The sequence below is a fragment of the Musa acuminata genome, unplaced genomic scaffold, assembly GCF_036884655.1.
Source record: "Musa acuminata AAA Group cultivar baxijiao unplaced genomic scaffold, Cavendish_Baxijiao_AAA HiC_scaffold_1113, whole genome shotgun sequence".
Taxonomy (NCBI): domain Eukaryota; kingdom Viridiplantae; phylum Streptophyta; class Magnoliopsida; order Zingiberales; family Musaceae; genus Musa; species Musa acuminata.
This window is the reverse complement of record NW_027021326.1, coordinates 24,013-37,261: the sequence shown is the minus strand read 5'-3', so window position 1 is coordinate 37,261 and position 13,249 is coordinate 24,013. Positions and strand designations below refer to the sequence as shown.

At 45.6% G+C, this 13,249-nt stretch overlaps 1 protein-coding gene across 1 annotated transcript; it reads right to left on the bottom strand.

Annotated features, from left to right (window-relative positions):
* Positions 1-1,606: 1,606 nt before the first annotated feature.
* LOC135666626 (amine oxidase [copper-containing] gamma 2-like) lies at positions 1,607-4,914 on the bottom strand. Its single transcript, XM_065178225.1, has 5 exons — positions 3,510-4,914; positions 3,313-3,426; positions 2,379-2,828; positions 2,204-2,301; positions 1,607-2,111 (listed from the first exon to the last, which is right to left on the bottom strand). The coding sequence occupies exons 1-5, from the start codon at positions 4,869-4,871 to the stop codon at positions 1,898-1,900; spliced, it is 2,238 nt and encodes a 745-aa protein (XP_065034297.1). The 5' UTR covers positions 4,872-4,914; the 3' UTR covers positions 1,607-1,897.
* Positions 4,915-13,249: the final 8,335 nt, after the last annotated feature.

The following is a 13,249-nucleotide window of genomic DNA, read 5'->3' as shown; positions in this document are numbered from 1 at the left end:
AAATTAAGTAAGGAATCTAAAAAATATCTCAAATTTCTCAAGCATTACACCTATGCTTGTTTGTCTTGTTTAATAGGATATTTGTTCTCTTACTTAATAAGAGTGCTAAATATTGGGCAGATAGTCTATTATTCAATCCATAGTAGATTTTAATAATTCATAGCCTATTTTAACTTAAACTCTTTTTTCTTTTAATCTAAAGGTGTGACGAATAAGGATAGAAAAAGAAGGTAGTGGTGATTATGAAAAAGGAAGAAGCACAATGGCAATTGAGGATAGAAGAACAAGAGAGAAAGAAAATAGAAGAAGACGAGGACAACGAAGAGGTTGTTCTCGATCATCCATACAGTATTATCACTTCATGTTAGATCAGATTTATAGTCGATTCTTGTTGTAATCACTTGGAGAGATTTTAGATATTGTACACACTAACATAATCCTTGTATCCTAATTATTCTCTTGTGATTGTTATTTGAGTTTTAAACAAGAAACTCCGAGATGTGTACATTCATTATTGTTATATTAATTTTTTTCTTATTTATCTCATGGTTTTTACCGTTCGTGTTGGAGAGGTTTTTGAATGTAAATCTTGGTATCCTATTTGATTATAATTTTTATTTAATTTTACTATATAATTTTTTTTATCACATCACTAAAGACATTTCCCTTGATTGTTCTATCTCGCTACCATTAGGGACTTCTATTAGTGTTTATCTCTTTATTTTTTCTGTTGTCAGTTCATGACTTGATGTGTTAGTATTGTTGCATCAGAATTTGTTTTGTTTTTGGGCAATTGCAGTTTCTTTGGTATAGTCAATTTCTTTTGGCAAGTGTAGTTTCTTTAGTAATAATGGATCTAAATGGCTACTCGGCTTTCGTCCAATTAAAGCCTTGTCCTCCCTTTTGCTCGTCACGTCCTATTGATTTATTTCTTCAAATTTTTGATACTCGATGTATATTTATAAGAATAAATCTTAATTATTTATTTATTTATACTTAAATCTTTATTTAAAACTAAATCATCTTACCTAAATCCCTGATTAAAAAAATTAAATTTAATTAAGATTCCTTCCGATAGTTAACTAAAATATTTACCAAAATGATTGTATCACATCACAAACTATTCAGTGATTATAAAAATAATGGCGCTATTATATATTCCAATGTTCCAGTATAATCTAGATCTGAAATGAGAAATAATGATCATGATCACCCATCACCTTGATTCAAACTTTCTTTCTTGCTATTCTGAATGGTGATGACACAGGACATGAATCATGATCCTCATTTTTCATTTCCACAATCATGTTTTTTGCCCAACAAAGACCACACTACGTGGAACATTTTATTTTGATTAATAAAGAAGATACCATGCGTGGGATTGGAACAGTTCTGAATACTGCCGTGTACCTCATGAATGAAAGTCGTATGACATCTTGTCACTATTTTAGTGGAATGCCCAGTGGATTCGCTATCTTACAGTGAAATGAAATGGCAATATGCATCTAAAGATGTAGGATGTTGCTGGTCTCAATCATCAGCGCATGCCATCACTGAATTCTGTGCGAGTGGAAAGGAGCACAGGCGATGACGTCGGACACCGAAGTGCTTCCACACCACCAAACCATTATTTATTGCTGCTCGCAGTGCCTCTTTACATCATGCAATGCAACACCTTAGATCCAACTCTCGTTAGATCCTTGTCAGCGGAAGAAATCAAGAGTCTGCGAAGGAGGAACATGGCATGCGACAGAAGAGCAGCTTAACAGTACAGGCCATGAGAAGGTTTTGTGGACATGGAAATCCCAACACCCGCTGTTCCATTCCATCAAGCACACAATACAGAGCACCCTATACACGTAACACTCCACCGCCCACCCCGGAAGCACGAGCGCCCTCAGGCGGATGCTGCTGCAGCCACGCACACGGGGAGGTCCTTCTCGAAGTTTGGCGGCGCGCTCAGGATCGGATTGCTCTCGAAGAAGTTCACCGGCTTGAGGTCGAAGCTGGCGGACACGGTCGGCATGATCGGGTAATCTTCCTGGCAAGGGATGTGGTGGAATCCCAACGTGTACCACAGCACGATGTCCCTGTTCTCGATGGCCCTGTCCCTGCACATCACAGCCTCTCATGGTCACTTCACTCGGAGACGAAGAGCACCCACAACTCACCGTTACATCAGTACTGCAGCATCGTTCCTTACCTCTCAGACCAAACAGCCAGTGTGTCCTCCCCTTTGCTCTGGTACACGAACAGCCCGCCCGCCCATTCCTCGCTCTCGTTGTACGGTGTCACCCATATCTAGCATCCAAAGGAGGCGTCAGTGCGAGCGTGGAAGTGAAGCTGTGAGTTCTCATGGTAAACACGGTCCTCATCACCTGGTTGTTGGTGAATGCGCCTCTTCGCTGCGGGGGATCGTCGTGGTCGAGCAGGCTGGCCGCCGTGGCAGCGGGCACCACCTTATAGCCGACGGGGTTGCCGACCCTCGTGGTCTTGGACGGATTGATCACATGGAACTCCGATGGCTCGTACAGCTTCATCTTGATCTGCGCGTCCTTCTCGGTCTTGGCGACCTGCCTAGTGGCCTTGATGTAGCTCGTCCTCGGCGACTCCCCGGGGTTGGCGTCCTCTCTCGCCATCTTGACCTTGACGAAGGAGTTGTTGGCGCCGTCGACGTCCAGGTCGAGGTGGAAGGTGATGTAGTGGTCGTGGATGACGCCGATCACGTTCTCCGACAGGATGGTGCCGTACATGTCCTCGTTCTGCGGGAATTGGTTCAGGTGCGAGAACGGGGTTCCTTTCACCATGAGAATGCCGCTGAGCCCAACCTGCTTGTTTCATTTCAAGCACAGAACACAATGCATCGCGAAACTAAGACTCTCATGGTGTCAATATGCCGGAGAGCAATACGTCTAAGAAACAGAGCAAGCAGTGCCGCCGCCGAAGCATACGCTCGTAAATAGCATCACCAAACAGAGCACGTCTCTGCATCTATTTGTACAAGAAGAATCTACAGCTATGATCTTTGTATGTTGTCTTCCGATGCAGGCATCGGTTGAAGCCTTGCGATCAAGACTTCCTAGATGAGGAGCTGACGAGGACAGGAAGCCTAAGATTTTTTGCATTAGTGAAATCCAACAATTGCGGGCTAGAAGCGTTGGATGCAGTCAACTTATGTCGTTGGCTCCTGCCATCAACATGTCCTATGTCCTATGTCAGACGAATTACGTTGCCACTTGCTAACGTAAAGAGGAAGAACAGAGGGAAGAAAGGAACAAATGAGCAAAAAGATCTGAGTGCATGAACGCAAACCTTGACACGGATCAGCCCATCTGTTTGGAACTCCCAGTCGATGATGTAGTCGTAGTTCGCCACTGACGCTGCCATCCTCGCCATGAGCGTCACCTTCGGCCTCGCCTCCCGTATCTGCTCACAAGTCACACTAATGATGCATTTCATTCGATCAGATTGGCGTGACCGCCTTTGGATTGTGTCTTCTGTGAGCTTACATCCATGCCAGTGATCGGACTCTCGGAGTGGCGCCACGCGATGTCGCCCGCATACCGCTCGAAGATGCATACCATGTTCTCCCTGACGTAGGGCCGGCCGTCGGCGGCGGCGAACACGCCATCCATGTAGTGCGCGTTCCGGGGGCAGTCGTTGAGCGGCACGAGCGGCATCGCCTGCAGGCCGAACCCGTATTCGCCGGCGTCCATGTAGGTCTTGAAGTACCAGGCGTCAGTCGGGTCCATGTACGGCACGAAGAGCTCCGACACGAAGCCCTTGTGCATGACGCCCCGCCACTCTCCGGTGTCCGGGTCCCTCGCCCGAACTCGCGACACCACCACCCCGGCCCGCGCGTCCGCCTTGAGGTGGAACTCCCACCCGGCCCACCGCACCATGTGCCCCCCCTCCTCCACCTCGAAGCTTGGCCCCGCCGGCTGCTCGATCGATATCGGCTTCAGCCCCAGCCGCGGCGGGTCATCGTTAAATCCCGCCACCGCCTCGTACCGGTACTCGGTGCCGGCCGACTTGGGGATCGGGATGCCCCGCCCCTGTTCGGAGATGCTCACCACCTCCTTGGTATCCATGTCGAGGAGGACGGTTAGGCCCTCAATAGGCCGCATGTAGAAGTTGGCCGTGCCCTCCGCCGAGTAGCACTGCACCTTGATCAGCCGCCGGCCTTCCTCCTTCTCACCGTACCAGCCGGGAGAGATGGGGAGGCAGGCCACGTCCGAGAGGCGCACGCCTCTGGCGAGGACGGTGCTGTTGAACGCCGCGTCCGACAGCGGCGCCCACGTCGAGGACGACATGTCCTCGATGGTCATGGTGGGGAACCCGGAGGCCGGGATGGGGAGGGTGGTCAGGGCGCCGGAGGCGAGGTCGACGGTAAGCGCGTAGGACTCGCCCTTGAAGCGCGCCACTACCGAGGCGCGGCGAGCGGGGAGAGGAGAACCTTTCGACCACGCCTCGACGGAGGACTTATCGGGCTCCGAGAGGGTGAGGGTGTGAAAGATGACGGAGGATGGGGAGGAGGAGAAGGGAGGCTGGGAAAGGAGGATGGACCGGGCGGCGGAGATTTCTCGCAACGTCAGCGGGTCGAGGGGGTGGCGCGGGACGTCGTCGGAGTGGTCACGAACAGCGGCAGAGGAGGAGGCGGACCGAGTTGTGGATGAGGAAGAGGAAGGTGTGGTCTGCTTGGTTTGGATGCGATTCTTGGAGGTGCACCAAGAGGAGAAGCGGTTGCAATCAAGTAAATCAAGCTCATCGGCGGCGGGGGAGGGGAGATGGATCCATGAGCGGGTGAACAGTAGGAGGACGACGGCGGCGAGGATGAGGAAGAGGAAGCGGATGAAGGAAGTGGACTCCATTGTCCTTTTCGACCTAAGCTCTATGTGGAAACGAAGTGGGGGGCGTGGTGGCGTTTAAGAAGGACTAGTGAAGGCTGACGGCATAGATAGAGACAGAGCAAAGGACAGCTCTGCCGGAAATATCGCTGGAGAATCTCCTAATTTTCTCTCGGAATCAACACATTTCCATATTTTTCTGAAACGACATAAATAAACGATCACTTCCCAAAATAAAAAGGAAGGCTTGATCGAGCAATTATTGAAGGCCAAGCACGCAGCATCCAACACACTCTGACGAGGATGCCATTAGTGGACCCAATTTGTTTGTCAAGATTCGAGATGGCTCTTCTGATTCTTTTGGAATCTCCATGGTTACCCTACTTTTCGTACGGTGTAAAATTAAATATGTTTATCAATGCTCTTTCGTGAGGAGTCAAAGTCAAATTGTTAAATTAAAAATTAATTATTGAAATTGGATATTGGTTCAAAGCTTATATCTATCACAGTTCGATCTTCATCGGTATACTCATTCGGCTTTGTAGATTTAGAATCCTATAGAACTGTGTTAGAGATATTCTAAATATTTTTTCTCTAATACTTAAATTGATTTTAGATTTATATTTTCTAAAGTATTGAATTAGTATATTGAGAATATATATGATGAGTCATTTTACATTCATTCTTATGATTATCACTCTTTCGATCAATTACGAAAAGTAAATATACATGCTCTTATTGGACTGATCATAATCATTGACACGGAAGTGCTTAATTTGTTACAATCTGCTTATATGAATTTTGCTGATGCTATAGTATATTTTTCGGCCTATAATATTGTCTCATAGTTTTTAACTCGATCATTCAAATATGATAACTCATGAGCATATTTTTTGGATAAAATTATAACTGTTTCAAGGTACTTTTCTTAATAATTAAGGAATAAATTAAAGAAGTTAGTTCCTAACTATAGAACACTTAATTTCAAATTCTGAATGATTGTTTCATATACTAATACTTATTTTGGTATTTATGAGTTAGAAATAATTTTAAAAACTGATGATACGAGCACAAGCTCTCTTGGAATGCTCTCTTAAACTTTGTATCTCTTGGATGCATCCTTGAGTGGTGAGTCTTGTGGTGATTTTTCTGTATTTATTTTTGATTTTATGAGTTCATTCCTTTTCTAGTATCGACTTTCTTCCTAAATTCATTATGCATTACCTCCGGTATCAATCATGTGTGAATTTGGGATAAGTAATATATGCTTAAAGAAAAAAAAAAAAAGATAACTCCCCAAGTCCAAATACTGATTCAATACGTGGGTGGTTCTCCCTTACATATGGGAGGAACTTAAGATGATAATTCATCGATAACGCAGAACCAGCGAGAATCGCGTTTCATATCTTACTTGCATATATTTGCGCCACGATTCTATCCTCTCCTGTGGAATAAAGAATGGGCAGTGCAGGGCGCCCCTCCCTCCCCTGGAAACGTGAATCTATATCTGGTGGTCATGGCTCCCGAGAGACAATACAATTTGATCATAGGGATCCGAACCTGCCTAACGTGTTTGGTTATGTCTATTTTGAATGCCTTTGAATGATCTTACAGCGGTCATTTGGGATCCAAATCCGATCTCATACATGGAATATTTGACACGGTCATTGTCAAGGGTTCCAACTTCCATGCACTGATGATTAAAGGCCCATTATTGGCCCAAGCCCATTCAAATAGCTATCGTTTCACGGGAAACGCCTTCTATATTGCATGTAACAAATTAGACTACGAGAAATTTAAGATCTCCTGATGGGGGTTTCCTACAAAGAGGGGCGGAAGGGTTTCCCGCTCCCCTCAAGGCTTCGGGGTTTGAATACGGGTTTGTTACATCTCCCGGCTTCTCGCCTCCCACGTTTCGTGCTCCAAGAAAGAATCGAGCGCCCGAAGGGCTTCCCCTTCCCCTTTCCCTCCCCTTCCCCTTTCCCTCCCCTCCCGCTGCCTTTCTATGCCCCCTCCGCGCGATCGGACCGCCGGCTGTCCTTTTGCAAGCCCCGCTTTACCCCTCCTCTCCGTCGCGATCCCCTTCCTCCGTGGGTCGGTTTTTATCGGAAGCCACCCAAGGAAAGAAACCGGCCTAGAAGCAAACGGCGAATGGCTCCCGCTCGGCCCTCCCTGAGCCGCTCACGAACTTCCGGGATCTTCTTCCTCCGACGCATTGTGACCTTATTCGGATGGTCCGCTCTCTGCGCCCTAGGTGAGATTTTTCAGATCTTGTAAAGACCCCCTTCAGTCGGCCGCCCCAATGACTAGATCGGGGCGGGTGCCGCTGTGTCGAGGGGGCCGTCCTCTCATATTACGCCATGGCCTCCCCGAACCTTCCTCCAACGATGCTTTCAGACCCTTTTCTGATGGCCCGCTTTCATCATCCCCCGTAAGATCTTCCAGGCTTGGCGAATATTTCCGTATATTTTGGATCGAAGTTTCCAGATCGTCCACGCTGGATAGATCGGGACGCATACCGCCTTGATGGGCGGAGCCACCCTCCTGTCTCGCCGTCCCCAGTTCCATATGACCTCTCCAGATCTTCCTCTTCTAATTCCGTTGAAAACCTTTCTGCGAGGCCGCTTTTTGCACCATTTTCAAGATTTGGTGAAGAACCCTTTTCAAGTCCTGGATTGAAATTTCCCTTCTGATCAATGGCCAGATCAGGGCTGGCGCCTGATTGCTCCTGGTTCGCCCTCTCTGAGTCTGTCATGACCTCCGCAAATCTTCTTGAAACCCTTCTTCCATGGTGCTCTCTCTGATAAGATTTTCCTTATTTAGTACAGAATCCCCAGGAATTTCGTATCCAAATTTCCTGGCCGACCAAATTGTAGATCGGGCTCGCTGCTATGATCGGAGAACAGGCCTCCTTGCTCTCTCCGTCGGCCATGTCCTCCCAAAATCTTCCTCCTCCTGACCTTTGAAACCCTTTCTCCGGTTTCCCGATCACTGCACCTCCCCAAGTCTTCTTCCAATACTTCGAAACAACTTTCAGATGGCCCGCCCTGTGAAACCCTTGCGGTATTTTCCACATCTGGTAAAGAAACCTTACGTGTTTATCTTATCTCTCTCTTGCTTTTCAGAACTAGAATTGAACTAGAGCCAATATCGTTTTCCCAATATCAGTTAGAACCTGGATTTTGGAAAGATCATTTTGAAACTACCTAGATACTCCTGAATTGGTTTACGGTCAAAGCTAAAGAATCTAAGCCTATGCATCATGTTCTAGCATTTCATTACGATTCTTCTGTACTGGGCCTAAGTTTTGGATTTGTTGGCTAATGGTCTGTAATAATCTTCAATTACGGTGTATTATTATCTAGTACAAGACAGACTCATTTGGAGGAATTTGTTTTGAGATATAATACATTCTTGAAAATGGAACATTTACATAGTTTTTGGTTGTTGCTTTGTCACGGATAAACTTTTAAACAGGATGTATGATGTAATGCTTATATATATTCGTCTCTTTTGGTATGTTCATGCTTTGCATAGCATATAGAGAGACGGTCGAAGGTTTAATAGTTTCATTTTAGTTAGGTTTGATAGTCGTTTTAGGCTTGTAAATAGAGGTTGTATTATGTGGACACTTGTGAGAGATTATTGACCTATAATGGATCATTTTGACCCTTTGTTGTGTAACTGTTCAGAGCTTATAAAGTCTGTTTGTAATTTATATTGTTTATGAAGTGTTTTTGGAAATATTTGCTTGTGGATTTCGAATGAGGCGTTTTTCTATCTCGTTCTCTCTTTTGTGGGTCTTTAGGGACCATGAGAGGCTTTGGGGAGGATGACTTTTGTGGAAGGATATGCAAGGGTGTCGCATGATTTAGGCAAAACTAGCTAAGTTCGTGACAGATGGTATTAGAGTGGGACAAGCACTTATAGAAACACTTGACGTGCAAACGTGGGGGACCTAGCGGGGTTGTGTTGAGGGCAATCAGCACACGCGCGATCGTTTGAGGGGGAAAACAGACATGATGTAGGGAAAGGAGTCGCTCGGAGGGGCGAACATCTGTGATTGACATTCAAAGGAATGAACCCTTCGCGCAAGAGGCACCACGAGAACAAGCAAGCTTGGAAGAATTCAAAGCGCACAAAGGTTGAGATGGCTAAGTTCGAGCTACGACTCGACGTTGACAATTATACTTGATAGTGCTCAAGGCAAGCGAGAAGCTTGGTAAAGGATGAGACAATGTAAGGTGGAATGAGTTGCTCAGCGATCGAAAGAGTTGTGCAAAGCTCACAGAGGTCAGGGGAATTGCTAACTCGAAGAATTTGGTACTCATGCATGGGCTTGTATGCGGACGATGGAATATTCGTGGCCATCCCAAGGCGATCGAAACTCGGCGCTATGGAACATTGAAATTTTCTCTTCGTCATGTGAAGGATACGTCCGTAGGAGGCTGAAGTGTGCAATGAGTTCAGCATATTGCTAGGCCTTGAGTGGTGTAGCAAGGGACTGTATTGACATGGAGTTGCAATCTAACAAGTGCGTTTGTAGGAGGCAGAATAATGCACAGTTTGTTCAGCAGATCGGAGTAGTCCAAGGGGATGGTGGTCTCCGAAATGAAGAGAGATATTGCTCCAACAGGATAGATATCCAGGAGGGATAAGTTTCAGCTCTCTGGAGAGAGAATCATGTGCAACAGACCGCACATGTTGAGGAGGAGTACCTCAACAAACAACAACTCCACGAAACTCAATAGACCGAGTAAGCAACGATGAGTTGTTGAATGATATCACTTGAGAGAATGCATTGGTGGATACATTGTGAGATCAAGTGGGGGAGTGACCCAAAGCAACATAAATGAAGGCACACTTGGAGTTGATATTGAGATCGGACTTAAGGAAGGGTTGATCCATGGAATGGTGGGTGCAAGTGCCACCATCAACTTAATGCAAAAATGAGGAGCGGAGCAACTTGAGTGTAACTTTGCGAAGTACCCAAGCCGTATGAAGGGAGTTAGCATAGAAGATAGAACATGAAGCGGAGGCACATTGCTTTCCTTAGACAGAGGTCAAGGACATGAACTCTTGCAGAGGCAAGAGTATGATCAAGTTGTTCCATGGGTCTTTCATTTTGACGGAGCAAATTTATCTTGCATGGTGCCAAAGATGAAGGGAGCTTCTGGGCACATGTATCTTATCTTGGAGAAGCATTTGATGGAGGAACTAAGGCGACTCAACTTGCGGAGGCGAAGTTGGGTTCAGAAAGCCTTGGCACGGGGTAAGAGGATGCGAAGGTGGGTACTCTTAAAGAATATGCCACAATGTTGCCATGAAGGAAGCGGTGCGCAGCGAAGATTGTGCTGGTAGGGGCAAAGGCCCAGGATCCAGACAATGGTGTACTAATTGCAGCGAAGTCGGGGAACTTCGGGAGCTACTAGGTGATGAACTGTCCTAGAGCGGTGCTTCATCTAGGTGTGACCCAAGAGTGGGTGAATGAAGATCGATTGTCAAAGAAGCGAACAAAATCGAAGGTGAAAGAAATCCTGCAATGTATTGGCAGAGGCCACACATGGAGGGATCACAATTCGAGTTCATCCCACAAGGATCATAATGCAATGGAGATGTCACTAGGAGGCGACATGGTGCAGCGGATCGTGGTGGAATAGTTCATGGCAATGCGATACACATGAATGTGTCCCGTGAGGGACTAGATCATACGGAGGTATGATCGGGAGCTACTGAAAACTCCACTTCGGTGAACGACACGACGACAAGAAGGGCTATGGATTCAAAGAGTGAAGGCCATGGTACCGCAGATGCGGGTCTTTCGTGCATGTATCGAATTTTGTATCGGATGAAAGCCTTAGTTATCAGCATATGACGGTTGTGTTTCACCAAGGGAAAAGTTCGAATGCAAGTACCAGTGAGTCTCATAGGAGGGACTTGATCATGTAGAGGTATGATCGAAGCAGTTGGAGAGTTGGACTACTCCAGAGCCTATATTCGCTTAAGGGAGCTCGACAAGTCAGAGGACAAGGTCGAGTAAGCGAACGTTGCTACCAAGGAAGCTAAGGAAAACAGAATCGGTGCAAACCCTATAATGTGATGGTAGAGGCCATGTATGAGAGTTGCAGTTTGTCTTTCCATCGACCAAAGGGAGCTACTTGGAGAACACAGAGGTGTTAAAGCAGGGGGTTAAAATGGGCGAAGAAGCGACAACGAGTCCAGAGGGACTTAGCTACCCAAAATCAAGCATCAGTTAGAATGGAGGTGGACTCGGAGGAGTGCCACAGAGACATATCTACTGATCGTGAAGAAAAGAGACGTAGATGCGAGGCAACGGATAGTAGGGCCATAGCATAGCAGCTCCATGGTATCGCAGAGGCGGGACTTTCGTGAAAGCCATTGATCCCTTGCTCTCATGGAGTGAGAGCGCTTGGTCGTGAAAGGGGCCAAGGATGTGGAGCATGCAGAGGTAAACTCTAAGTACCGAGATAAGGCTGAAGGGCAGAGGCCAAGGAACTTCGTAAGACCGATGTCAACGAACTTCTCATCAAGATAACCGAAAGTGAAGGATTTCGGGTCATGCAAGAGTGCACGACTAAGGAACGAAGTAGGCAGTACGTGGTGCTGTACTTTTGCTACTCAGTGGAGTAGGCGATTGGGTTGATGGATAAGACGGTACAATCCTAGAGGCGATCAATTCTATTAAAGAATTACTCCAAGTTGGGGTGAAAACTTCATACATTCCAGAAGTTCGATGGCATTGAGAAGGTAAATCATAATAACTAACTCAATGCAAGGAGTGCGAACACTTCAAATGCTTCAGAAGTGTGAGCAAAGAGCAGGCGAAGGCCAGTAACTAGCTCGATGCATAGAGTACAACCTCGAGGAGGCAGACGAAGTCAAGTAACATTTGCCTTTTAACTCTTAAGAGAATGGGCAAAACCGAGTACCCCAATTCTCTTATCCAATAGAGGAGCTCTGTATAGGTTCAAAGATCATTCGAAGATAATATAAGACAATAGTTGTCAAATTCTCACCAATGATGATCAGTGCTACTGAGAGTAGATTGTCCGCTTTATTTCCTAACGAAATGTCAATCGAAAGCGAAAGTGATGCAAATCTACTTGGAAGTGACAACTAAGTGAAAGAAGAGTCAATGAGCAAATTTTATGGAGGAAGGACCCAAAACATCAGAAGTTTGTGAGGCGATGCTCGTTAAAGCTCCAACAAGCATCCACCCAGTTCAAGCAGCATGAGGCATTTGAGAGATTGGCGCATAGTAAGAATGGCCTTTTCCTTCATCTGGAGGATTCACAGGAACCAACAGGGATCAACACAACTCAGCCAACCCCATACTAGAGTCTGAGTCATTGGCGAGTTGAAGCAGCATGGCGGATCAAAAGGTTCGACTACTTAAAAACAACAGCGAAGAGCAATTGGGAGCCAAGAGGCGCATTGCAGCTGGAGCAGAAAATTGAAGATTCAGTAAAGACGTGGAGTTGCAGTGTCGGCAAAGGCTTCGACGAGGACGTCGAAGGAATAAGTGGGGGAGAATGTTATGGACAAACTTCTAAACAGGATGTTTGATGTAATGTTTATGTATGTCTGTGTCTTTTGGTATGTTCATGCTTTATACAACATGTATAGGGACGGCCGAAGGCTTAATAGTCTCATTTTAGTTGGGTTTGGTGGCCGCTTTAGGCTTGTAAATAAAGGTTGTGTCATGTGGACATTTGTGAGAGATTATCGGTCTATAACGGACCATTTTGACCCTTTGTTGTATAAATGTTCAGAGCTTGTAAAGTCTATTTGTAATTTACATTGTCTATAAAGTTTTTTCAGAAACCTTGTGGATCCCGAATGAGACATTTTCTCTATCCCGTTCTCTCTTTTGTGGGTCCTAAGGGACCATGGGAGGCTTCGGGGAGGCTGATCTTTGCGGACAGACACGCAAGGGTGTCGCATGACTTAGGCAAAACCAGCTAAGTCCGTGACAACTCGGTAATATGAAGACCCTAATGCACACTAATTGAATTCTTTGGTAGAAAAAATTTAGTTCTCTTCGTATAGACATTTCCTGCTCATAAATTTAAATGCTCAGTAGGATAATCTTATGAATGTCTTCTATCATATTTGCAGGAAGAGTTGATATCTTTATCAAAATTTGTACCTTCATATTATAGTGCACTTTCATATTCCGTGTGCTTTTTTGGACTTAGATGCGTCCAAAAAAGAATGGCTGAAAATGCTGAAAATGCTTGCTTGCTTAATAAGTGAAAAAAAACATTTATATAATTTTCATGTAAGCTTTTACATTAAGAATCCATTTATAGGTGAAACACTAATTTTTTGTATCAAAATATGTACTTGTAATTGTTTTGAGGCTATATTTTGCTTTCCAT